Source organism: Sciurus carolinensis, unplaced genomic scaffold (assembly GCF_902686445.1).
Source record: "Sciurus carolinensis unplaced genomic scaffold, mSciCar1.2, whole genome shotgun sequence".
Taxonomy (NCBI): domain Eukaryota; kingdom Metazoa; phylum Chordata; class Mammalia; order Rodentia; family Sciuridae; genus Sciurus; species Sciurus carolinensis.
Window position 1 is genome coordinate 271,099 of NW_025920118.1, and position 27,786 is coordinate 298,884.

The 27,786-nt window shown below is 38.9% G+C and overlaps 1 protein-coding gene across 1 annotated transcript; it reads right to left on the reverse strand.

Moving 5' to 3' along the window:
• Positions 1-2,824: 2,824 nt before the first annotated feature.
• LOC124973610 (olfactory receptor 2L13-like) lies at positions 2,825-3,760 on the reverse strand. The gene has a single exon (XM_047537451.1). It carries the CDS (start codon positions 3,758-3,760, stop codon positions 2,825-2,827), a length of 936 nt encoding a protein of 311 aa, XP_047393407.1.
• Positions 3,761-27,786: the final 24,026 nt, after the last annotated feature.

Below are 27,786 nucleotides of genomic sequence, written 5' to 3' on the forward strand. Positions count from 1 at the left end.
GACCCAAACATGAGGGTGGCAACTTTCTATCATCATGCCCTTATGCCCTTCCACCAGGATATGCTGCCTGACCTTGTGGTTAGGACAATCAAGTTGACTGTATATGGACTTAGACTTCTGCAACTGTGAGTTCCAAATAAACATTTCTCCTCTGTGCTGTTGTCATCAGGTCTTTTGGTACAGGAAACTGAATAAAACACAGATAAATCCCTCAACCTTACCTGTGTTCTCCACATGCAAGAGTCTTTTTTCCAGGATTCTGCAAGCAACCCTATTATTTATTCCCAGATGGAGACTCATTTGTCTATATTTACTGTTTTCTTTTTGTTTTATTGGTTTCCATACAGATTTTCCAATAATGACCAGAGATGGTATAATTTTCATTCCAGTAACTCTTTGATATCAGTAAATATACAGAAGTTCAAGGACATCAGGAAAGACTTTATAAAATCCTTTAACCCAGTAGGTCCTATGGCCCAGGAGAATGATATAGTCATGTCCACTGTTGTGTGATTAAACTCAAAGACTCTCCTTCCCCTGAAGTCCCTGGCATTTGGAAGAGTAACGTGGAAAGAAGTGGCATTGCTCAGATTTCTTCAATCTGCTACACTATTTCTTATCATCTAACTCCAGATGGTCTTGAATGTTGTGTGATGTTGAATCTCAAGGAGAGTGACCCAAATCATCTCCACCTCAGTGTCCCAATTCCCTACTCAACATACATCACTGTGACCATTTTTAACCCAATTGTTAACCTATAGTCATTATTTTGCATTTCCTCTCATTCATTTTTACCCTCCAACTGTTAGGTGCAAATTTTGTAGCACATGATATCCATTTGAATTATCTTAATGCTCACTGTGTGCACTACAGGCTTTTTACATATTACTTTAGCAAACTTGAATATGAATAAAAAGAAATGAGTATTTTTCCTATCTTTCTCATCATAATTATGGTTCGGTAGTGTGATAACATGGAATGTAGTTAAAATGAATGTATAAGATCTACCACAAATTTATTATGTACTTTTTATTGCCTTTAACTCTAGAGGGGGAAAAAGCACTTACTTTAAAGAGCAGATGTACCAGATTCTGAATACTGAGTACTGACATAATTTTAGTGGATGTAGATGTGTAAGCATACCATAAGTTGGAGGCCAATTTGATATTTGGCCCTTAAACTGAGTCCTCCTATTCCTTTTCCAGAACTCTAAGCAATCATAAAACAATCTTAATTTTCAGCCAAGTATTAAAACACTGTTTTAAACCTACTTCAGCACTATAGTCACTGCTGTTACTTCCCAAAATATTTCCAAGTCACAGTTAAACTGACATTTACAATCTGTAGCACCCAGGGTTCTTAATTGAAAGAGAAAGAAAGAAATCCATCCCCGTTGAGATAAAATGTAAACATCTCAAAATGTACTGGCTCATAAAATCTTCAGAAACACAGAGGAACTAGACTGATGTGTACACACCAAGAATAATGCCTAGAACAGGCATGAATAGAATGATTACAAGATGTCACCTGGTCAAACCTCAGCTAGATATGCTGACTCACTCTGAGACTGTCAGGTCAATGAACCTCAAGACAGCCCATAATCCTAGGTTTGGGAAAATATGGACAGGGGATGGAAGTGAGAGTCACCTTCAGGAAATAGCTGAAAGTGTGACTGAAGGCTCCTGGAACTGACCATCCATATAGATTTGAATGGATGGGATACAGCAACAGCTGTATGCAGAAGGCTGCCTGTGAGATGTAAGATGTTAAAACTAAGGTGCCCTCCCAGAAGCACACTAATTAACTACTGAAATTTTTTAGAGAATCAGAGATCCCACATTCAGCTCAGATGGGCCACTGATGAAAAAACCAAGGATGGCTTTTGAGTGAAGGCAAGGATCATAGCAAGTGCTCAAACACAGAATGTGAAAAAGGCAAAGAGAGCAAACTATGGCATTAGTCCCTGTGGTAGAGTTTCTTTATGTATTGTCTGGCTAGAGAAAGATTACAGATATAAATAATTGTGCTTTCTAGGAGTCATTTAGATTTCAATATCCCTAGAAATATTAAAACAGAAATTTAGAAGAGTAGAAATGGGTTTTTGTTGTTGTTCCTGGTTTTTCTATTGGTACTGGGGATTGAACCCAGGGATATTTAACCACTGATCCAGTCCGCTAACCCCTTTAAATTTTTATTTTAAAACAAGAACTCCCTAAGAGGCTGAGGGTCTTGATAAGTTGCTGAGGCTAACTTTGAACTTGTGATCCTCCTGCTTCAGTCTCCCTAACCACTAGAATTACAGTCATATGCCACCACACTCAGGTGAAATAGCTCTTTTGAAGTGTTCAGAGTATAATTCTTTGTTACAAGACCAGGAATCATAGTGAGAAGAATAATTCATAGGTCATTCTGAAGGGGATGCTAATGGGTCATAACTCTTAAAGACATGCTATGTTTGAAAACAGAATGAAAAAATCAGGATACAAGCACAGCAAGAATATAATGTCAACTAGATATAACATTTCAATATCAGTATATCACTACTTTAAAATATTATGTGAACAAACATTAAATTGTATATTATATAATATAAAGTAATACCAACACTGTTAATATTAACATTTTGAGTTTTCAATTAAATAAATATATTAATTATCAATATAGCTATATAAAATCAATAATTTAATTTTACTTTTAAGTGTGTCACTAGAAATCTAATTAAATATGCATAATCACATTAAATTTCTATTGGTCAGCACTGCTCTAGAGTGTATTATTCAGTATAGAAAGAAGGAATTCAGAGGAGCAGGGACAGTATTGCTCATTATTTCCTGGGGTTAAACATCCCATACACTCTTCTCATGGCCCCCAGGACCTCCTTGTTCCTCAGGCTGTAGATGATGGGATTGAGCATAGGGGTGAGGATGGTGTAGAAGACAGCCAGTTTCTTATCCTCTGCTGGTGAGCGGAGACTTTTGGGCCGGAGGTAAGTGTAGACAAAAGGTGCATAGTAAAATATCACCACAGTTAAATGTGTGGAGCAGGTGGCAAAGGCCTTTCTTTTTCCCTCTTTTGAGCGCATGTGGAAGACAGCAAAAAGGACCCGTCCATAGGAGGCAGTGATACCAAGGAAAGGAAGGAGAAGAACCAGTACTGCACTAAAAAAAATCATGTACTCATAGACCCAAGTGTCTGTACAGACAAGAAGCATCATGGCGGGGATGTCACAGTAGAAGTGACCAATGGCCCTGGACCTGCAGTATGGAAGATGAAGAGCATACACTGTGTGTACTAGGCCATTGAGGGAACCCAGTGTCCAGGACCCCAGGATCATCTTCACACACATTTTTTTGCTCATATGGATGTGATAATGGAGGGGGTGGCAGATGGCCACAAAGCGGTCATAGGCCATGGCAGCCAGTAGTAAGCCTTCAGAACTTGCCATGGTCACAAAGAAGAAGCTTTGTACACCACAACTTAAGAAGGAAATGCTTTTCTGACCAGAGAAGAAGTTGTATGCCATCTTGGGGACGGTGGTGGAGATGTACATCAGGTCCATGAGGGAGAGCTGGCTCAGGAGAATGTACATGGGGGTATGAAGCCGGGGGTCCAACAAGATGAGGCCAATCATTCCTGAGTTCCCCAAACAGGCGAGAACAAACACAAGGATGATCAGGAGCAAGAGAAGTAGGCCAGTTTGGTTTTGAGGAAACAACCCCAACAAAATAAAATCATTTGAAGTTTGGTTCCAAATCTCCATGAAAACCTGCTTCTTCAATTCCTTGAAAGTAAATACAAAATAAAACTGAACATTAACCATAAAATGATACAGTGAAAAAGAACAAGCATGAATTGACCTTATTAGTGTTTGTTTAGAATTGTTTTCTTTCTAATTGTACCTTTCCATGAATTGATTTTGAGACCTGAATTGAATGTTCCTGCCCCACTTCTCTCTGGTAACCATCTCAGCCCATCACAGACACGTATGTGGTCTTGAAATACCAAGTCTAGTACCAGGCACAGCACACCCAATGTCATAGCTGGAGTCTTCCTTTCTGCTGAATGCTGGCAGGAGCATTTCTCAGGACTATGCACCAGTGTAACTTCCTGAGGAAGCTAGGGTCCTGCTTCCCCTTCCACAGCTCAGCATTCTTGTTTACCACACACCTGGGCTGTGTGGCTCAGATGTTCCCTGTGTGCTTGAATCTGCATCCTTACTGATCTTCCTGCTCCACTTCTTTAGTTACTGCTCTTTCCTCACATGGTCATTCACTACTGCAGGTGAGTAACATGGTCTTCTCCCAGAAGTTGGGCTGCTCACCTTTTAAACTGAAGCTTCTCTTTTTGTCCTGAAAGTGGGTCAACATCAAAACAGTGTTCTTGTCCTGGGAAACTATTGTGTGTTCTATAAAATCCACCTTAATTGTATGTTCTTTGGATATGTCACCTCTCTAAGGAGGTTTCCATTTTCTGAATTCCTACAAACTCAAACACACAATTTTTGAAGTCCATTTTTCTTTTTTTGTGTAAGCATATTACACATGTAAAAATTACACATTAAAATATTATGCAAGACTTTTGTTCTACTTTAACACAGCAATCATAACTCATGTGGTGATAGATATACAACATAATTTTGATAATGGAAACACACACTCAGGTGCTTTTTCTATTGATATAGCAATCTCTGAGATGCCATCATTTTGTGAACTCTTTCTCAGATTACTTTACTTATTCTAACCCATACAAAGCCCACATTCTGTAAACCTAGACAATAGTGTGTTCATTTTCCAAGTATTAAAAGTAGACTTTATTGATGTGAAGAGAAATTTTCAAAGTTACAGCATGGCCTCAGAGAGGGAATTCAGCCTATGTGCCTCCTTCATGCTTCTAATCACTTACTAGTTATTTGGTAAATTTGTTACTGTTTTTACAATAGCACATTCAGTGCAATTTCTATAAGTTTGACTGCTGTCCATAGATGAGGCATATTTTGATATCTGAGACAAGATCAAAGAATGTAGACCTTAGAGAAGATGTTTATTTCCTCTTCCTGGCCTGCAGTTTGATTTTCAAACAGAACAGGCCACTGGGTGAATCTGCTGCTAAGCTGTTCAACTACGAAGGAATATGAACAGCGGTATGCTCCTTCTTTATAGCTCATGTATATACACATTAGTCCTCTTCACATTTAATTATTTGAGTAAAGTAAAACAAACGTCATGTGTTAATTGTTCAGAGTAAATAAATTATAGCAATATGAAAATGCATCATTTTCTCTTCCTACACAACTTTTCTTTTCCTTTTCATGTCTGGGCCTTCGCTTGGAAATTTATATCTGTACCTTTCATGGCCTCTCTTTTCCTCTATATAACATATCAGTTGGGTAATACAAGGTTTTTCTTTCATGCATTCTCTCACATACTCATAAACTGTGATGGTGACATTTATCCTGTAAGTGATTGACTACTTCCTATATCTACTCTTAGCATGAGATTTTCTGCCTTGTATGTTTGTACTCTTCTATTTGAAAGGTAGTCACCCTGGATTATTTAGCAAGAAAAAATAGCAATTAATAGCCTGATGACAATTTTCACATTCAGTAACTTAAATTATTGCCTCATGTTTTATTGGCAAACAATAATAAAATTGTAAAAGAGAGCATAGGAATAAAAGCATGATTTCTTTTGGTAGCTGCCATGGTGACAAGCACTGAGAGTGAAAATTGGTCAGGAACCCAGCAGGAGAAGAGTCACTCCATGTGAGGGAGAGATGGTATCAAAGGCTCCTCTGCTTCTAACAACTTATAGAAACAAAGCTCATGACCTCACAGAAAAGGTAAAACACAAGACCCATCATCATGTTACATCCACCCTACAAAACATGCTCACTCTTCCTGTTTTGTGGGAGTGTCACTCAGTATTTTCTTGCTTTAGGCATTATAATACACAAGTTCCAGTAATAGGTAGTTACTATTTAGTGCATGATACAGATAAATAAAGAGCAATCTCAAACATATGCTATGAGGCTGTGTAGTCAATAGTATCAGAATAAAAAATAGAGTAGGGAAGAAGGACAGAGAGACAACTGGGCAGCAGCATGAGAACCACCTTAAGGAGTTGCCACAGGAGCTTCTGCAAGCACTCTGGAACACTCTGCACAGATTAAAAATCTGGAAGAGTCCTGTAGGGAGCCTGTCTGACTAATTAGAACCACAGCAGAGAAAAGTGAAGTTCCAGGCACCAGAACAAATGTGTAGGGAGGAATGAGAAATCTGTTCTTGACCAGGCAAGAGGCTGGTGTGTGTGGCATGGGGTCTTGTCCCCTCCTGGAGCTCACAAGGGAGGCTTTGTTTGAGCAGAGATCTAAGAGAAGGAGCCCATGGTGCAGACTGGGCAGTGAGAAATGAGGACAGTGGGGCTTTCCTGGGTTTATCAAAGGAAGCCAAGCATTCTAGGGACCCCTGAGGCCTGAGAATGTCAACATAGCGGGATGCAGCTTAGTGACAGGATGGGACCCATTGAATCCTCTGTCTCTGCCCCTTTGCTCAGGGGTTATTGCATAATGAGCTTTCAGCAAGTGTTCTGATTAAATGAGCCCATTACTAGCCTAAGAAGAATGAAATGTGAGTAGATAATGTTTTACATCAGTCTATAGTATATGTACCCTGAAAACCAGGACATGGGAGTCTTTTGTGGTACTTTTTCCACGTCTTTTTATTGTCCAGGTTTAAGTTCACTGGCAGCACCTAGACCTGAACACACAGTCTGCTATACATTTATGTCTTTCATGATCCAGTCATTTAATAAGGAGACCCATGTTTACATTAGGTACTTAACTGCAGGGACTCAGCATATCATACAAATTTGGTGGTGATTGCTATGTTAATTATCTTTCTTCCTAAATTGAAAATTTTCAGCTGTCAGACAATGGATGCAAATATTCACTTAGGGATCACATTCACCTGAAATTGAAGTTTTGAGGATCTGGAACATTGGAGTTAGATATGAGGGGCTATTTCCATTGATGACCTGCAAATTACTTTATTTTGTGTTGGACCTTATTTTATGTACCAGAGTTCCTTCAAACATCACACTATTGGCAACATTACTACATGGAGAATATTGCCTCTATGACTACAAGGTGTGTCAAGGATTACTCTCCCTTGATTATTTTACATTTCTCTAGTATCTAGAATTTTAAAAACTAAACTTCATTTGACAGTTCCTAATAAATGTAACTGCAGCAAGTGTAGCATGATGAGTTTATTTTGCAAATGTTACAAGAGAGCATAATTTCTACAATGAAAATTACTGTTCCTGTAAAACATGTTACAGACAATCAGCCCAAGACCAACAGACAAATTGCTTGTCTGAGCCTCAGTTAACTCATTCCCAACAATCTAACATGGGAGCTGCAAAGATGGACTTAAGTGGGCTCTGTGTTTGGCACAAAGAGTCCTGAATAAATTTCTCGCTTCTCTCTTCCTATCATACTTAAATGGGGATGACTCAGGCCCAGAGAAATTAATTGTCTCAATTAGGATCACATCCTGAAGAATTGCACATTCTGGAATTTTAACAGGTTCACTTCAACTTATTTTACCTTTAAATTTTTTTCTTATATTTTATAATTTGTTATGAAATGGCTTGTTCTTTATGCAAAATAAATGCTTCCTTATGATTAGGAAAACCTCACCTCCAAAATATCTTCATAGTTAAAGCTCACACAAATCAATTTAGTACAATATTATTTTGACTTACTTTATCTGAAATTCTAAGACTATGTTTTGAGAGAAGAAGTCATTTAATTACAACATACCATGACTATAGTGAATTGACTTCTTAAAATGTTTAAAACCCACATTGTGCTCCCACTCTGCCACTGGTCCTGCCACTGAGCAGCAGCCCTGGGTCTCTTCATGTTCCCCTGATGTGAGAAGTCAAAGACACCAGGAAAGAAGTCTAAGTGCCCACTGCTCCCACCTCTAGTATTCTTTTTTGCTAAACTCACAGAGTTCTTCACTTTGGGAGGTGCTTCCTTATGTCATTGCTTTGCTCAGTCCTCTCCCTTTGCTATTTTCTTGTTCCAGTGAAACAAACATGCCACACTTACTTCCTCATATCTGGAGAGTGGGCAGGAAGGATGAATCTGCCTCTGATGTGCAAGATCTTCCTCCTTTAAGCCTTACATGTCCTCCTTCCTTTAATTGATCCCCAATGTTCAAGCCCATGGGGAGAGAAAACTTGGTCATTTCACCTGAGTTTGCTTTTTTAAGGTGAACTCGGTCAATGTTTGGAGCAAATCAGCCAACCCACTCAGTATTGCAGCTCTTGCCTGTTGTCCAGAATTAGTCTCAAGAGGGATGAGCTCAGTTATTCCAGAACATGATGGAGAGCTATAGGGTGTGTTAGGTAATGTCTACTGAAATTCTCCCTTTTTGTAAGTTAGGATCAACAAGATGCAATGTTCAGTTGAGTAACAGAATGTCAGTAGCAGGAACAGTTACCTTCTATAGTCTAGTCAGTTTCTAAAACAAATTTATTGGCAAATGTGACTAAATTTAAGTATGCTATGACAAACACATTCTTCTATATGAAGAAATATATGAGGTGATTTATGCAAATGTTAATGAAATCAACAATTCTCCTAAAGTGAAAACTTGATTTTGAGATTTTGTGATAAAATGAGAGACTCCAACACTGACTAATGGGTTAAACTTGGAAAATTCATTACACTTTATTCTCTTGTCAGTTTCTTTTGTTTATTGTTAAAAGATGTTGAAGCAGGGGTGATTAAACACTGAACCACATCCCCAGACTTTTTGTATATTTTATTTGAAACACGGTTACGCTAATTGGCTCAGGGCCTTTCTAAAATGCCAAGGCTGCCTTTGAATGTGTGAACCTGCTGCCTCAGACTCCTAAACTGCTGGAAATACAGGCATGTTCCACCATCCTGATGGTTGTCAAATCTTTATGGGAACTGAGTGGAAGTGTTCAGCAGATGTTTACAAAGTGACTGTTGCACGGGTAGCATTGGTAGACATGAGGATCTCTTACTATCCTAGTATACCACAGATGTGTACATCAGGGAAGTGTACATTACTTGTTATCTGTGGTACTTAAGTGTGACCTGGGACTCATCATATATGAAGAAAATACTCACCCTTTGACTTTCTGAGTCTGACTTTTTCACATAGCAAGATGTTTTCTCAAAGTTATCAACAAACTTCTAGAGACATATTATCCACCCATACTGAATCATTAGGGCAAATACAATTTATTTATTTATGTATTTTAATTTATTTTTATTGTAAACAAATAGGATATATCTTGTTTCTCTGTACATGAAGTAGAGACATACCATTTCTGTAATCATACATTTACATAGGGTAATGGTGTTTGATTCATTCTGTTATATTCCCCTCCCCCCACTCCTCCCACCCCACTTTTCCCTCTATACAATCCCTCCTTCCTCCATTCTTGCTCCCCTCCTACTTCCCATTATGTGTCATCATCCATTTATCAGTGAGATCATTCATCCTTTGGTTTCTTGAGATTGGCTTATCACACTTAACATGATATTCTCCCATTTCATCCATTTGCCTGCAAATGCCATAATTTTATCACTCTTTATGACTGAGTAATATTCTACTGTATGTATATGCCACAGTTTCTTTATCCATTCGTTAATTGAAGGGTGTCTAGATTGGTTCCACCATCTGGCTATTGTGAATTGAGCAACTATGAACATTGATGTGGCTGCAGCACTGTAGTATGCTGATTTTAAGTCCTTTGTGTGTAGGCTGAAAAGTGGGATAGCTGCGTCAAATGGTGGTTCCATTCCAAGCTTTCTGAGGAATCTCTGCACTGCTTTCCAGAGTGGATGCACTAATTTGCAAATACACCAGCAATGTATGAGTGTACCTTTTTCCCCACATCCTTTCCAACACCTATTGTTGCTTGTATTCTTGATAATCGCCATTCTAATTGGGGTAAGATGGAATCTTAGGGTAGTTTTGATTTGCATTTCTCTTATTACTAAAGAAGGTGAACATTTTTTCATGTTTGTTAATTGCTTGTAGATCTTCTTCTGTGAAGTGATTGTTCATATTCTTAGCCCATTTGTTGATTGGGTTATTTGTATTCTTCGTGTAGTGTTTTTTGAGTTGATTCTGGAAATTAGTGCTCTATCTGAAGTATGAGTGGCAAAGATTTTCTCCCACTCTGTAGCTCTCTATTCACGTTGCTGAGAGTTTCCATTGCTCAGAGAAAGTTTTAAAGTTTGAATCTATCCCAGATATTGATTCTTGCTTTTATTTCTTATGCTATGGGGTCCTGTTAAGGAAGTCTGATCCTAAGCCAACTTGTTGAACCTACTTGTTGGACCTACTTTTACTTCTTTAAGTTGCAGGGTCTCTGGTCTGATTCCAAGGTCCTGGATACATTTTGAGGTTAGTTTTGTGCAGGGTGAGAGATAGGGATTTAGTTTCATTCTGCTGCATATGGATTTCCAGTTTTCCCACCACCATTTGTTGAAGAGACTATCTTTTCTCCATTACATATTTTTGGCACCTTTGTCTAGTATGAGAAAATTGTATTTGTTTGGGTTTGTGTCCATGTCCTCTGTTCTGAACCATTGATCTACCTGTCTATTTTGGTGCCAATACCATGCTGTTTTTGTTACTATTGCTTTGTAGTACAGTTGCAGTTCTGGTATTGAGATACCCCCTGCTTCACTCTTCCTGTTAAGAATTGCTTTAGCTATTCTGGGTTTCTTATTCTTCCTGATAAATTTCATGATTTCTTGCACTATTTCTGTAAGGTACATTGTCGGGGTTCCCGGGACCCCCAGCCTTGGGCACGGTCATGATGGCGCCTGGCACTGAGCCAAAAGCGGCCACCTATACAGTAAACAACCAGCGAATTCCAATGATTGGCTAGTTAACGATGTGATTAGAGCATGCCCCCCTTGTGTACCTATTCTATGCCTGCAGCTGTCCGCGCGTTTACCTCGTGTGCTCTCCCCTGATTGGTTGAAGTGTATATAAGCTTGGTGGGTGGGGGAGTAAGGCGCGGAAGCTGGGAGTAAGAAGAAGCTGAGAGAAGAAGAAGCTGAGAGTAGGAGAAGAAGCGAGGAAGAAGAGTGCGAGCGAGGACGTGAGCCGAGCGGGAGAAGCGGAGCGGCCGAAGTAGGCATGAGCCGAGCGGGAGAAGCGGAGCGGCCGAAGCAGGTGTGAGCCAAGCGGGAGGAGTGGAGCGACCGGAGCAGGCGAGAGTTAAGCAGAGGGAAAGAGAGCAAGAGAAAGAAAAGAGAGAAAGGGATTAGAAAAGAGGGAAAGAAAGGAAGACTGTGCACAATAAACTTCCAAAGCTTCAGACGTTTGTCGTGTCTCTCTCTGCGGCCAGAGGGAACGTGATAACTGGTGCCGAAACCCGGGAAGATGAAAATTTTATAAAGAAAACAAGGTAAGATATCTAAAAAAATTTTTTTAATAAGTTAAACTGGTTATAAAAAGTTAAAGGGTATCAGGATACGCCATCAGCGGTCCTGGGGATACGCGGAATGCGGTCCAGTTAAAGGGTGTCAGGATACGCCATCAGCGGTCCTGGGGACACGCGAGATGCGGTCCGGTTAAAATAAAAACAAGGACATACGGAAGGTGGTCCGGTATCAGGATACGCCAGCAGCGGTCCTGACGCGTGGAACGTGGTCCAATTAAAAGTGAAAGTAGAAACACACTTGAAGCGGTCCAATTAGGTATAGGTAGCACGTGAAAAGCCGCTATAAAAATTTTAATGCACACTTGATAGATAGTTTTCCTTTCAGTAATCTCGTTGCTTCTGGCAGCTTGGCCACTGTTTGTTATTGTAATTGCCATAACTGAAGCTATTCAAATTAGTAACAATGCGGTCTGAAATGTCTAAATTCAGAATGCAGCAACCCCTCAGGGAGCTATTAAAAAACAATGGGACACCATTAAAGGAAAAAACAGCTAAAGTATTTCTCGATACTGTGGAAAGGGTTTCCCCTTGGTTTTTGGATGCAGGCCTTTTGAATACCCTACAGTGGGAACAGCTGGGGGAGGACCTTCGTATAGCGGATAGGCAAAACCCTTTGCCAGTAGGCACTATGGCTATTTGGTCTCTTATTAAATCCTGTCTTCAAGATAAAAACAAAAAACCTTCACTCACCGAGGCTTTAGCTGAGGGAAGACAGGTTTTGGAAGAAATAAAAGAGGAACGCTCATATCTTTCTCAAAATTCAGAAAAAGGAACTAATTCAGATGAGGAACTATCAGAAGGGGAATTATCAGGAGAGGAACTGGAAAAAAGAGTACAAAAATTAAGACTAGATGAAAAGCCCCCTCTAGTGCCCGTGTTGCCTAGTGCACCTCCCATAAATAGGGAACCCCCTCATGAAGTGTCCGGTTTCAGATTACGCTCAGAATGGAGTCATCTTGGATCTGTAGCGTATCCTGTTTTTGAGGATGCTCAAAATCAAAGATTCCACCAACCCTTAGACTTCAAAATAGTGAAACAGTTAAAAGAAGCAGTTAGCACATATGGTCCTCAGTCAGCTTTTACTATAGCCTTAGTAGATACCTTGACATCATTAAACTTAGTGCCCCAGGACTGGACTAATCTTGCTAGGGCCGCTCTGTCTGGGGGACAGTACCTTATGTGGAAAACATCATGGCAAGAAATATCTACGGATACCGCCCGCCGAAATGCGGCAGCGGGGAATCCCCAAGTCGATAGGGACATGCTTATGGGCGTAGGACCTTATGAAACCCTTCAGGCACAGCTTAATTATCATCCAGCAGTCTATGCGCAAATTGCCATGTCTGCAACCAAGGCCTGGAAAACATTACAAGGAGCAGGAGATTTGCAGGGCCAGTTGTCAAAGGTAACTCAAGGGAGTAGTGAGCCCTACGCGGACTTCGTCGATAGGCTAATTCAGACAGCATCACGCATCTTCGGAGATGCAGAGCAAGCCATGCCCCTAGTAAAACAATTGGCTTACGAACAAGCCAACAAATGGTGTAGGGAGGCCATAAGACCATGGAGAAACAAAGACTTGTCCACCTACTTAAAAGTGTGTAGAGATGTAAATGATACTTCGGCGCAGAGCAGTGCCTTTGTAGCAGCCATAGACAGACAAACCACCGTGTTGTCTGCCGCACTTGCACAAGCCCAGGGGAGGTTCCCTTCAAGAACTAATAAAGAGCCTTTAGGATCATGTTTTGTGTGCGGACAGAAGGGACATCTAAAAGCCACTTGTCCAAAAAAAAGGCCACCCTTTGCCCAAGGTGGGAACATCTATACAAAGAATAACTTGGGAACCGGACCTGGGCTATGTCCAAGATGCAGAAGAGGAAGTCATTGGAATTGTGCCTGTCAGTCTATTAGAGATAGGGAGGATAATTTCCTAGGGTTGAATCCTAAACTTCAAAAAAACGGGAGACAGGGCCCTCCCCGGGGCCCGCAACAAATATACGGGGTAATTCAACAAGTTCCCCGACGGTGGTATCCTCCCACAGAGAAGGGGAGCGCAGAGCCACCTCAGGAAGTGCCGGATTGGACATCTGTGCCACCTCCAGACTCATACTGCACCCCAGATATGGGGGTGCAGATGATTGATACTGATTGGCATGAAAAAATCCCACAGAACAGTGTAGGACTATTACTAGGTAGAGGTTCCTCAACACTAAAAGGACTTATAGTACACCCAGGGGTTATTGATCCTGATTTCACTGGACAAATAAAAGCCTTGGTCTCTTCACCAAAAGGAATTACGGTCATCTCTCCAGGGGATCGCATTGCACAAATGCTTATATTACCCAGTCGACATTCTTTGTGGCCCAGTAAAAATACAAATAAAAGACAAGGAGGTTTTGGATCAACAGGAACCACTTTAATAAACCTTACTATGGATATGGGACAGAGGCCCCTCCTAAAATTAAAAGTGGGAAATATGGAATTTACAGGTTTATTAGATACGGGAGCAGACAAAAGTATTATTAGCGCAATGGTCTGGCCAAAGCACTGGCCATTGATCACAGCAGCTCAGAGCTTGAGAGGCTTAGGAGTAGCAGAAAGCCCCAATCAAAGTGCTTCCTCATTATCGTGGAAAGATACAGAGGGACACACAGGAATATTTCAGCCATATGTCTGTAATGTTCCTATTAGTCTATGGGGACAAGACGTCCTGCAGCAAATGGATATGAAACTCACCACTGATCAGACTTACCAAGGGACTCCTGTAAGAAATATGTTACAAAATATGACCTATGATGATAAAAAAGGATTAGGAAGACATAGTCAAGGATCTACCCAACCACTGCCTTTACTTCCACCAAAAAATGATTCTCATGGATTGGGTTTTTCCTAGGGGCCACTGATAAACCATCAATCCCTATAATATGGAAAGATGATGAGCCTCGCTGGATTCCACAGTGGCCCCTAACAAAAGAGAAGCTAGAGGCAGCTCATAAGTTAGTACAAGAGCAGGTACAAGCAGGTCATTTACAACATTCTACTTCTCCTTGGAGTTCTCCAATATTCTTAACAAAGAAAAGATCAGGAAAATGGAGGTTATTACATGATTTAAGAGCCATAAACGAACAAATGTACCCTATGGGACCCATCCAATGTGGACTCCCTCTTGTCACTGCGCTACCAAAAAATTGGCCTACTATTATTCTGGATTTAAAAGATTGCTTTTTCTCTATACCCTTACACAAAAATGATTGTTGGAGATTTGCCTTTACTTTGCCCTCTCTTAATCACACTCAGCCTGATCAGAGATTCGAATGGACCGTGTTGCCTCAAGGTATGGCTAACAGTCCTACTATATGTCAAATATACATAGATAAAGCGTTAACAACTACTAGACAAAAGTTTAAGAGATTGTTGATTTATCATTATATGGATGACATACTTATTTGCCATCCAGAAAAAGAAGTTTTGTTAGAAGCATTACAATTTATAACTCAAGCATTAGAAAAAAGAGGACTAACGATAGCCCCTGAAAAATTACAATTAGAGGAGATCCAAGAATATCTGGGTACAAGGCTCACTGCTACTACAGTCAGACCATCAAGGTTGACCATCAGGACAGATCAATTGAATACCTTGAACGATTTTCAGAAACTCTTAGGGGTGACATTAACTGGATCAGGTCCTATTTAAAATTATCCACAGGGGAATTAAAACCTTTATTCGATATATTAAAAGGTAATCCTGACTTGAATTCCCCTAGGAAACTTACTCCCGAAGCACGGATATCCTTACAGCTAGTAGAGAATAGACTTCAGCATTGTTACGTTGATTGTTGTGATCCTACTCAACCATTAAGTTTAATCATAATCTCAGAGAAACATACCCCTTTTGGCATAGTTTGGCAAGGAGGACCTCTGCAAAGTATAAATCTCCCTAGCTCTCCAGCTAAAACATTACAATCATATCCCCAAGCTATTGCTCAGGTAATATTCAAGGGAATAGAATCTTGCATTACTGTTTTTGGAATCCATCCGTCTATTATTATAACTCCTTATTCCACTCAGCAAATTAAATGGCTAATTAATAATGATGATGATTGGTCAGTATTATATTGTTCCACTTCAGCTCAGTTTGATAACCATTATCCCCAACATCCCTGGATTCAATTCTGTAAAAATACTCCCATAGTTTTTCCAAAAGTGACTAGTGTCCAGCCTCTTAAAGACTGTGTAACCATTTTTACTGATGGCTCCAAAAATGGAGTAGGTGCAGTACTTATCAGTAAACAACTTCACACCATAATAGTTCCACCCAACTCCGCACAGGTTACTGAACTTGCAGCTGTAATATTAGCCTTTAAATTAGCAGATAATCAGCCATTCAATCTTCTATCTGATACCTTATATATCGTTAATGCTTTACAGGTTCTTGAAACGGTACCCCATATTTCTTCCATGTCCACGGTAGCTTCTTATTTTACCATGCTACAAAACCTTATCCTACAGCGTAAACATCTATTCTATGTAGGACATATTAGAGCTCATTCTAATTTACCAGGACCTTTGGCCAATGCTAATGACTTGGTAGATATGGCCACCAAATCAATTTTTGTTTTTTCCATAGAGGAACAAGCAAAACTCTTTCATGAAAAATTCCATGTAAATTCCACTACTTTGAGCAGAAAATTTCCTATATCTAAATGTATGGCTCGACAAATAGTAAAAAATTGTCAACATTGTGCTCCTTTAATCCCAGTACAATCCTTTGGAGTTAACCCCAGGGGACTGCTGCCTGGTCATATTTGGCAGATGGATGTAACCCATATTTCTGAATTTGGTACTGTTAAGTATGTACATGTGTCAGTAGACACTGCTTCAGGGGTCATTATGGCTTCCGCTCATTCTGGAGAAAAGGTAAAAGATGTCATTCAACACTGCCTACAAGCATTTGCTGGCTGGGGCATACCTAAAGTTATGAAAACAGATAATCGTCCTGTTTATACTTCCAAAAGCTTCCGGTTGTTTTTACAAACATTTAACATCCAATTAGTCACTGGCATCCCCTATAATCCTCAGGGACAGGGCATTGTGGAAAGAGCACATCTTACTTTAAAAAATTGTCTAAATAAACAAAAAGGGGGAATAGGAGCCTCCTACAAGTCTCCTAAAGATAAACTTAATTTAGTTCTTTTCATTCTAAATTTCTTAACTCTGTATAGGGACGGCCACTCTGCAGTTGATCAACATTATAATCCCCATGATACTCCTCAAGTATGGGCAAAATGGAAAGATATCCTGACAGGTTGTTGGAAAGGACCGGACCCAGTCCTTCGTTGGGTCCAAGGGTCTGTTTGTATTTTCCCACAGGATCAAAAGACTCCAGTCTGGATTCCAGAAAGGCTAATCAGAGATTTACAGCATGCAAGTGATGCTGCTCCTCCTCGCAATGGCGAGCCTGAGCCTTCCTCCAATAACAAAAACTCAGACGGAAAGGCAAACCCGGAACCTATGGGCCATTGTTAGCCTGGCCATATTTTTTACTTCTAACTAACACATTTTTTATCCTTCCTTTTCTTGTTTTTCACCAATTCCTCTACAAGCCTGTCAATTCTACTGATGATTTTTCAGGTCGTGCTGCTTTTGGTGACAAGGATATCTCTAGCCTTTCTTTGCTTTAACAGGAGGAATTTCTGCACTTTGCCATTGGAATCATACTACAAATTAGACCCAGAGTAGAGCAACTCGTTCTGCTGACCCTAGCTGTAATATTGCTTTTCCTCCCATGTCAGCTTGTGTATTTCCTCCCTTTTATGTTTCTACCAACTAACATTTCTAATAACACCTCTTAAGTGTTCACTAACCGTGTGCTATCTCTCACAATGCTGGAATGGTTCTTTTGCCACCCGTGCAATTTGATGCACATTTCTATCTTCCTACCAGTCCTAGTTTCTGTTGCAGGTATAGAATTGCCAGTGCTATTATCAAGAAACAGGAGAGGCTTTGACATTGCAACAGCCATGATCATTGCCATCACAGTCCTTGCAGTAGCAGCATTGACACAACCGTAACAACGATCATTTGGCCGAAAATACAGCTGCAGCCTTACAGACCATAGAGACTGTATCAGAGAGTGGACTTACTATAAGAACAAGTGGATACCTTGCAAGAACTTTTGGGACTGGGATGCGTTTATTCCCTGAGAGCTGTTTGTGTTGCCCGTATTGTAACTCTACTGGGATGTATATTGTTTCTGTATTTAATATGGCTATATGGTTTTTCTTCTGTTTATAGATCTGTCAAACAGCAGGCAGGCTTAGGAGCTATGGTGGTACTCCTCTGCCTTGGCCTCCTTCTCTTCATTCGTTTTGGCATGCATCTACAAGCTAGCCAATAGAGAGATCAGATTATCTTTCATCAGGCCATTACCGCCCTAAAGGCCGACAGCCCCCCATTAGTATGGCTCTTGATGCTGGACCGGTAGTCAAAGACGGGTAATGAAGGAGGTGGCTGTGTACCAACCTAAGACAGGAGCTGCAGCATGCTCTGCAGGCTCTGATGACGGGTAAGGACATATGCTGACCACTCAGCCTAAGACAGACACGGTCCCGAGCCTTAGTTTAATAATAAAGAAGGGGGATATGTTGGGGTTCCCGGGACCCCCAGCCTTGGGCACGGTCATGATGGCGCCTGGCACTGAGCCAAAAGCGGCCACCTATACAGTAAACAACCAGCGAATTCCAATGATTGGCTGGTTAACGATGTGATTAGAGCATGCCCCCCTCGTGTACCTATTCTATGCCTGCAGCTGTCCGCGCGTTTACCTCGTGTGCTCTCCCCTGATTGGTTGAAGTGTATATAAGCTTGGTGGGTGGGGGAGTAAGGCGCGGAAGCTGGGAGTAAGAAGAAGCTGAGAGAAGAAGAAGCTGAGAGTAGGAGAAGAAGCGAGGAAGAAGAGTGCGAGCGAGGACGTGAGCCGAGCGGGAGAAGCGGAGCGGCCGAAGTAGGCATGAGCCGAGCGGGAGAAGCGGAGCAGCCGAAGCAGGTGTGAGCCGAGCGGGAGGAGCGGAGCGACCGGAGCAGGCGAGAGTTAAGCAGAGGGAAAGAGAGCAAGAGAAAGAAAAGAGAGAAAGGGAGTAGAAAAGAGGGAAAGAAAGGAAGACTGTGCACAATAAACTTCCAAAGCTTCAGACGTTTGTCGTGTCTCTCTCTGCGGCCAGAGGGAACGCGATAGTACATGATTTGGATTTTAATTGGAATTGCATTGAATGTGTATAGCACTTTTGGTAGTATGGCCATTTTGACAATATTAATTCTGCCTATCCAAGAACATGGAGATCTTTCCATCATCTAAGGTGTTCTTTAATTTCTTTCTTTAGTGTTCTGTAGTTCTCATTGTAGAGGTCTTTTACCTCTTTTGTTACATTGATTCCCAAGTATTTTATTTTTTTTCAAGGCTATTGTGAATGGGGTAGTTTTCCTAACTTCTCTTTCTGAAGATTCTTCACTTATGAATAAAAATGCATTAGATTTGTGAGCATCGATCTTCTATCCTGCTACTTTACTGAATTCACTTATGAGTTCTAAAAGTTTTCTGGTGGAATTTCCTGGTTCCTCTAAATATATAATCATGTCATCAACAAAAAGATAGTTTGAGTTCTTTCTTTCCTTTTCATATCCCTTTAATTTCTTTGATCTGTCTAATTGCTCTGGGTAGCATTTCAAGGACAATGTTGAATAAAAGTGGTGAAAGAGGGCATTCCTGCTTCCTCCAGGTTTTAGGGGGAATGCATTCAGTTTTTCACCATTTAGAATGATATTGGTCATGAACTTAGCATAGATGGCCTTTACAATGTTAAGGAATGTTCCCACTATTCCTATTTTTTGTAGTGTTTTGAGCATTAAGGGGTGCTGTATTTTATCAAATGCTTTTCCTGCATCTATCAAAATAATCGTGTGATTCTCAACTTTAAGTCTGTTGATATGGTGAATTACATTTATTGATTTCATTACATTTATTGAAACAACCTTGCATTTCTGGGATAAAACCCACTTGATCATGGTGCACTATCTTTTTAATATATTCGTATGTGATTTGCTATAATTTCTTTGAGAAATTTACCGTTGATGTTCATTAAGGTATTGGTCTGAAATTTTCTTTCCTCGATGTGTCTCTGTCTGGTTTGGGTATCAAGGTGATATTGGCTTCATAGAATGAGTTGGGGAGGGTTCTCTCCTCTTCTATTTCATGGAACACTTTGAGAAGTATTGGAATAAGCTCTTCTTTAAAAGTTTTGTAGAATTCATCTGAGAACGCATCTGGACCTGGACTTTTCTTTGTTGGTAGGTTTTGATGTGATGACTTCTTCTATTTCATTACTTGAAATTGATCTATTTAAATTGTGTATGTCCTCCTGGCTCAGTTTAAGTAATTTATATGTCTCTAGAAACCTGTTTGAGATTTTCTATTTTGTTGGAGTTTAGATTTTCAAAATAGCTTCAAATTATGTTTTATGTTTCACTCATGTCTGTTGTGATATTTCCTTGTTCATCCCAAATTTTAGTAAGTTGAGTTTTCTTTCTACTTTTGTTTGTTAGTGTGGCTAAGGGTTTATCAATTTTGTTTATTTTTTCAAAGAACCAACTTTTTATTTTATCAATTTTTTTCTATTGTTTCTTTTGTTTCAATTTCATTGATTTCAGCTCTGATTTTAACAATTTCCTGTCTTCTACTCCTTTTGGTGTTGCTCGTTCTTCTTTTTCTAGGGCTTTGGGCTGTAGTGTTAGGTCATTTATTTGTTGATTTTTTTTCTTCTTTTATTGAATGCACTCCATGAAATAAATTTCCTCCAAGAACTGCTTTCATAGTGTCCCAGAGATTTTGATATGATGTACCTTCGTTCTCATTTAATTCTAAGAACTTTTTTTATTTCGTCCCTGATTTCTTCTATTATCCATTCATCATAAAATAGAATATTTTTTAATCCCCAGGTGTTGGAGTAGTTTCTGTTTTTTACTCTGTCATTTTTTTGTAATTTCAATGCATTATGATCTGATAGAATACAAGGTAGTATCTCTATCTTCTTGTATTTGCTAACAGTAGCTTTGTGGCATAATATATGGTATATTTTAGAGAAGGATCCATGTGCTGCTGAGAAGAAAGTGTATTCACACTTTGTTGGACAGTACATTCTATAAATATTCATTAAGTCTAAATTATTTATTGCATTATTAAGATCTATGGTTTCTTTGTTCAATTATTGGTTGGAAGACCTGTCCAGTGGGGAGAGAGGTGTGTTAAAGTCACCTAGTTTTATTGTGTTGTGGTCTATTTTATTACTGGAATTGAGAAGGATTGGTTTGATGTACATGGATGGGGCACTCTTTGGGGCATAGATATTTATGATTGCTATGTCTTGCTAATTTATGCTTCCCTTACACAATATGAAATGTCCTTCTTTATTCCTTCTAACTGTGGCTTGAAGTGCACATTATCTGATATGAGGATGGATACTCTGGCTTTTTTGCTGAGTCCACGTGCATGGTATGTTTTTCCCCATCCTTTCACCTTTAGTCTGTAGGTATCTCTTTCTATGAGATGAGTCTCTTGCAGGCAGCATATTGTTGGATATTTCTTTTTAATCTAATCTGCAAGTCTATGTCCTTTGATTGAAGAGTTCAGGGCATTAACATTCAGGGTTATTATTGAGATACGATTTGTATTCCTAGACATTTTGCTCATTTTTGCTTTTTTTTGTTTGTAAACAAATGGGATATATGTTGTTTCTCTGTTTGTACATGGAGTAAAGGCATGCCATCTGTGTAATCATAAATTTATATAGGGTAATGTTGGTTGATTCATTCTGTTATTTATTCCCTTCCCCCCACCCCTCCATTCCCTCTTTTTCCTCTATACAGTCCTTCCTTCCCCAATTCTTGCCCCCCTCCTAACCCTAACTCTAACCCTAAAACTAACCCCTCCCATACCCCATTATGTGTCATCATCCACTTATCAGCAAGATCATTCATCCTTTGGTTTTGAGATTGGCTTATCTCACTTAGCATGATATTCTCCAATTTCATCCATTTGCCTGCAAATGCCATAATTTTATCATTCTTTATGGCTGAGTAATATTCCATTGTATATATATGCCACAGTTTCTTTATCCATTCATCAATTGAAGGGCAACTAGGTTGGTTCCACAATTTGGCTATGGTGAATTGAGCAACTGTGAACATTGATGTGGCTGTATCTCTCTAGTATGCTGATTGTAAGTCCTTTGGGTATAGGCCAAGGAGTGGGATAGCTGGGTCAAATGGTTGTTCCATTCCAAATTTTCTTTTTTTTATTTTTTTTTATTTTTTTACGTTTACATAGGGTAATGATGTTTATTATATTTTTCCCCACCCCCCACCCCTCCCACCCCTCTTTTCCCTCTACACAGTCCTTCTTTCCTTCATTCTTACCGCTCTCCTTAGCCTAACTCTAAACCTAACCCTAAACCTAATGCTAGCCCGTCCCACCCCCCATTATATGTCCTCATCCGCTTATCAGCGAGATCATTCGTCCTTTAGTTTTTTGAGATTGGCTTATCTCACTTAGCATGATATTCTCCAATTTCGACCATTTGCCTACAAATGCCATAATTTTATCATTCTTCATTGCGGAGTAATATTCCATTGTATAAATATGCCACAGTTTCTTTATCCATTCATCAACTGAAGGGCATCTAGGTTGGTTCCACAATCTGGCTATGGTGAATTGAGCAGCAATGAACATTGATGTGGCTGTATCTCTGTAGTATGCTGATTTTAAGTCCTTTGGGTATAGGCCAAGGAGTGGGATAGCTGGGTCAAATGGTGTTTCCATTCCAAGCTTTCTGAGGAATCTCCACACTGCTTTCCAGAGTGGCTGCACTAATTTGCAACCCCACCAGCAATGTATGAGTGTTCCTTTTTCACCACATCCTCGTCAACACCTATTGTTGCTTGTATTCTTGATAATCGCCATTCTAATTGGGGTGAGATGAAATCTTAGGGTAGTTTTGATTTGCATTTCCCTTATTACTAGGGATGTTGAACATTTTTTCATATATCTGTTGATTACTTGTACATCTTCTTCTGTGAAGTGTCTGTTCATTTCCTTAGCCCATTTGTTGATTGGATTATTTGTATTCTTCGTGTAGAGTTTTTTGAGTTCTTTATAGATTCTGGAGATTAGCGCTCTATCTCAGGTATGGTTGGCAAAGATATTCTCCCACTCTGTAGGCTCTCTCTTCACATTTCTGATAGTTTCCTTTGCTGAGAGAAAGCTTTTTAGTTTGAATCTATCCCAGTTGTTGATTCTTGCTTTTATTTCTTGTGCTATGGGAGTCCTGTTAAGGAAATCTGATCCTGAGCCAACAAGTTGAAGATTTGGACCTACTTTTTCTTCTATAAGATGCAGGGTCTCTGGTCTGATTCCGAGGTCCTTGATCCATTTTGAGTTGAGTTTTGTGTAGGGTGAGAGATAGGGGTTTAATTTCATTCTATTGCATATAGTTTTCCAGTTTTCCCAGCACCATTTGTTGAAGAGGCTATCTTTTCTCCATTGCATATTTTTGGAACCTTTGTCTAGTATGAGAAAATTGTATTTATTTGGGTTTGTGTCCATGTCCTCTATTCTGTACCATTGATCTACCTGTCTATTTTGGTACCAATATCATGCCGTTTTTGTTACTATTGCTTTGTAGTAGAGTTGAAGATCTTGGAAACTCCATATTGCTTTCCAGAGTGGCTGCACTAATTTGCAACCCCACCAGCAATGTATGAGTGTACCTTTTTCCCCACATCCTTGCCAACACCTGTTGTTGATTGTATTCTTGATAATCACCATTCTAATTGGGGTGAGATGGAATCTTAGGGTGGTTTTGATTTGCATTACTAGAGATGTTGAACATTTTTCCATATATTTGTTGATTGCTTGTAGATCTTCTTTTATGAAGTGTCTGTTCATTTCCTTAGACCATTTGTCATTTGGGTTATTTGTAGTCTTGGTGTTGAGTTTTTTGAGTTCTTTATAGATTCTGGAGATTAGTGCTCTATCTGAAGTATGATTGGCAAAGATTTTCTCCCACTCTGTAGGCTCTTTCTTCGCATTGCTGATAGTTTCCTTTGCTGAGAGAAAGCTTTTTAGTTTGAATCTATCCCAGTTATTGATTCTTGCTTTTATTTCTTGAGCTATGGGGGAGTCCTATTGAGGAAGTCTGGTCCTAAGCCGACATGTTGAAGCTCTGGACCTACTTTTTCTTCTATAATCTGCAAGGTCTCTGATTCGATTCCAAGGTCCTTAATCCATTTTGAGTTTAGTTTCGTGCATGGTGAGAGATATGGGTTTAGTTTCATTCTGTTCCATATAGATTTCCAACTTTCCCAGCACCATTTGTTGAACAGGCTATCTTTTCTCCATTGCATATTTTTGGCAACTTTGTCTAGTATGAGAAAATTATATTTATTTGGTTTTGTGTCTGTGTCCTCTATTCTGTACCATTGATCTACCTGTCTATTTTGGTACTAATACCATGCCGTTTTTGTTGCTATTGCTTTGCAGTATAGTTGAAGTTCTGGTATTGCAATACCCCCTGCTTCATTTTTCTTGTGAAGGATTGCTTTAGCTATTCTGGGTTTCTTATTCTTCTAGATGAATTTCATGATTGCTTTTTCTATTTCTGTAAGGTACGTCATTGGGATTTTAATTGGAATTGCATTGAATGTGTATAGCACTTTTGGTAGTATGGCCATTTTGACAATATTAATTCTGCCTTTCCAGGAACATGGGAGATCTTTCCATCATCTAAGGTGTTCTTTAATTTCTTTCTTTAGTGTTCTGTAGTTCTCATTGTAGAGGTCTTTCACCTCTTTTGTGAGATTGATTCCCAAGTATTTTATTTTTTTCGAGGCTATTGTGAATGGGGTAGTTTTCCTAACTTCTCTTTCTGAAGATTCATCACTTATGTATAAAAATGCATTAGATTTATGAGCATTGATCTTATATTCTGCTACTTTACTATATTTACTTATGAGTTCTAAAAGTTTTCTGGTGGAATTTCCTGGTTCCTCTAAGTATATAATCATATCATCAGCAAATAGGGATAGTTTGAGTTCTTCTTTTCCTATTCGTATCCCTTTAATTTCTTTGGTCTGTCTAATTGCTCTGGCTATAATTTCAAGGACGGTATTGAATAGGAGTGGTGAAAGAGGGCATCCCTGCCTTGTTCCAGATTTTAGGAGGAATGCTTTCAGTTTTTCACCATTTAGAATGATATTAGCCATGGGCTTAGCATAGATGGTCTTTACAATGTTAAGGAATGTTCCCACTATCCCTATTTTTTCTAGTGTTTTGAGCATTAAGGGGTGCTGTATTTTATCAAATGCTTTTTCTGCATCTATTGAAATGATCATGTGATTCTTGACTCTATGTCTGTTGATATGGTGAATTACATTTATTGATTTCTAGATGTTGAACCAACCTTGCATCCCTGGGATAAAACCCACTTGATCATGGTGCACTATCTTTTTAATATGTTTTTGTATGCGATTTGCTAAAATTTTGTTTAGAATTTTTGCATCGACGTTCATTAAGGACATTGGTCTAAAATTTTCTTTCCTCGATGTGTCTCTGTCTAGTTTAGGTATCAGGGTGATATTGGCTTCATAGAATGAGTTTGGGAGAGTTCCCTCCTGTTCTATTTCATCGAATACTTTGAGAAGTATTGGAATGAGCTCTTCCTTAAAGGTTTGTTGGAACTCAGCTGAGAAACCATCAGGTCCTGGACTTTTCTTTGTTGGTAGGCTTTTAATGACTTCTTCTATTTCTTTACTTGAAATTGGTCTATTTAAATTGTGTATGTCCTCCTCGTTTAGTTTAGGCAATTCATATGTCTCTAGAAACCTGTTGATATCTTCGAAATTGTCTATTTTTTTGGAGTATAGATTTTCAAAATAGCTTCTAATTATGTTTTGTATTTCAATCATGTATGTTGTGATATTTCCTTGTTCATTACGAATTTTAGTGATTTGGGTTTTCTCTCATCTTCTCTTTGTTAGTGTGGCTAAAGGTTTATCAATTTTGTTTATTTTTTCGAAGAACCATCAATTTATTTTCTCAATTTTTTGTATTGTTTCTCTTGTTTCAATTTCGTTGATTTCAGCTCTTAGTTAACTATTTCCTGTCTTCTACTACTTTTGGTGTTGGTCTGTTCTTCTTTTTCTACGGTTTGAGCTGTAGTGTTAGGTCGTTTATTTCTTGAGTTTTATTTCTTATATTGAATGCGCTCCATGAAATAAATTTTCCTCTAAGTACTGGTTTCATAGTGTCCCAGAGATTTTGATATGATGTTTCTTTGTTCTCATTTACCTCTAAGAATTTTTTAATTTCCTTCCTAATATCTTCTGTTATCCATTCATCATATAATAACATATTGTTTAATCTCCAGGTGATGGAGTAATTTCTGTGTTTTACTCTTTCATTTATTTCTAATTTCAATCCATTATGATCTGATAGAATACAAGGAAGTGTCTCTATCTTCTTGTATTTGCTAACATTAGCTTTGTGGCCTAATATATGATCTATTTTAGAGAAGGATCCATGTGCTGCTGAGAAGAAAGTGTATTCACTCTTCGTTGGATGGTATATTCTATAAATGTCTGTTAAGTCTAAATTATTGATTGTGTTATTGTGTTCTATGGTTTCTTTGCTCAATTTTTGTTTGGAAGATCTGTCCTGTGGTTAGAGAGGTGTGTTAAAATCACCTAGTACTATTGTATTATGGTCTATTTGATTTCTGAGATTGAGAAGGATTTGTTTGACATACATGGGTGAGCCACTGTTTGGGGCATAGATATTTATGACTGTTATGTCTTGCTGATTTATGGCTCCCTTAAGCAGTATGAAATGTCCTTCTTTATCCCTTCTGACTAACTTTGGTTTGAAGTCCACATTATCTGAAATGAGGATGGATACCCTAGCTTTTTTGCTGAGTCCATGTTCATGGTATGTTTTTTCCCATCCTTTCACCTTTAGTCTATGGGTATCTCTTTCTATGAGATGAGTCCCTTGCAGGCAACATATTGTTGGATCTTTCTTTTTAATCCAATCTTCCAGTCTATGTCTTTTGATTGATGAATTCAAGCCATTAATATTCAGGGTTATTATTGAGATAGGATTTGTATACCCTGTCATTTGACTCATTTTATTCATTTATTTGCTTCTTTTTGACACGACTTGGTTCCTCTTTATTTGAGAGTTCCTTTAGGATAGCTCCTCCATTTGGTGATTTGCTTCTTTGTTTTTCATCTCTTCCTCATGGAATATTTTGCTGAGAATGTTCTGTAATGCTGGCTTTCTTTTTGTATATTCTTTTAGCTTTTGTTTATCATGGAAGGATTTTATTTCATCGTCAAATCTGAAGGTAAGTTTTGCTGGGTATAAGATTCTTGGTAGGCATCCATTTTCTTTCAGAGCTTGAAAAATGTTGTTCCAGGTTCTTCTAGCTTTTAAGGTCTGGATTGAAAAATCTGCTGATATCCATATTGGTTTCCCCCGGAATGTAATTTGGTTCTTTTCTCTCACAGCCTTTAAAATTCTGTCTTTATTTTGTATGTTAGGTATTTTCACTATAATGTGCCTTGGTGTGGGTCTCTTGTAATTTTGTGTATTTGGAGTCCTATAAGCCTCTTGAACTTGATTTTCCATTTCATTCTTCAGATTTGGGAAATTTTCTGAAATTATTTCATTGAATAGATTGTTCATTCTTTTGGTTTGTTTCTCTAAGCCTTCCTCAATCCCAATAATTCAGAAATTTGGCCTTTTCATGATATCCCATAGTTCTTGGAGATTCTGTTCATGATTTCTTACCATCTTCTCTGTTTGTACAACTTTGTTTTCAAGGTTAAATATTTTGTCTTCAATATCTGAGGTTCTGTCTTCCAGGTGTTCTGTCCTATTGGTTGTGCTTTCTATGGAGTTCTTAATTTGGTTTATTGTTTCCTTCATTTCAAAGATTTCTGTTTGTTTATTTTCAATATCTCTATCTCTTTATTGAAATGGTCTTTTGCTTCATGTATTTGCTCTTTTAACTGTCAATTGGGGCAATCATTCAATGCCTGCATTTGCTCTTTCATTTCATCATTTGCTTCCCTTATCATGTTAATTATGTACATTCTGAACTCCCTTTCTGACATTTCTTCTAACATGCTGTCATTGGATTTTATTGATGTAACATCTAGATTTGTTTGAGGCATTT

Excerpts from the sequence above, each read along its gene's own strand:
- LOC124973610 (XM_047537451.1), bottom strand. The coding sequence starts at position 3,760 with ATGGAGATTTGGAACCAAACTTCAAATGATTTTATTTTGTTGGGGTTG.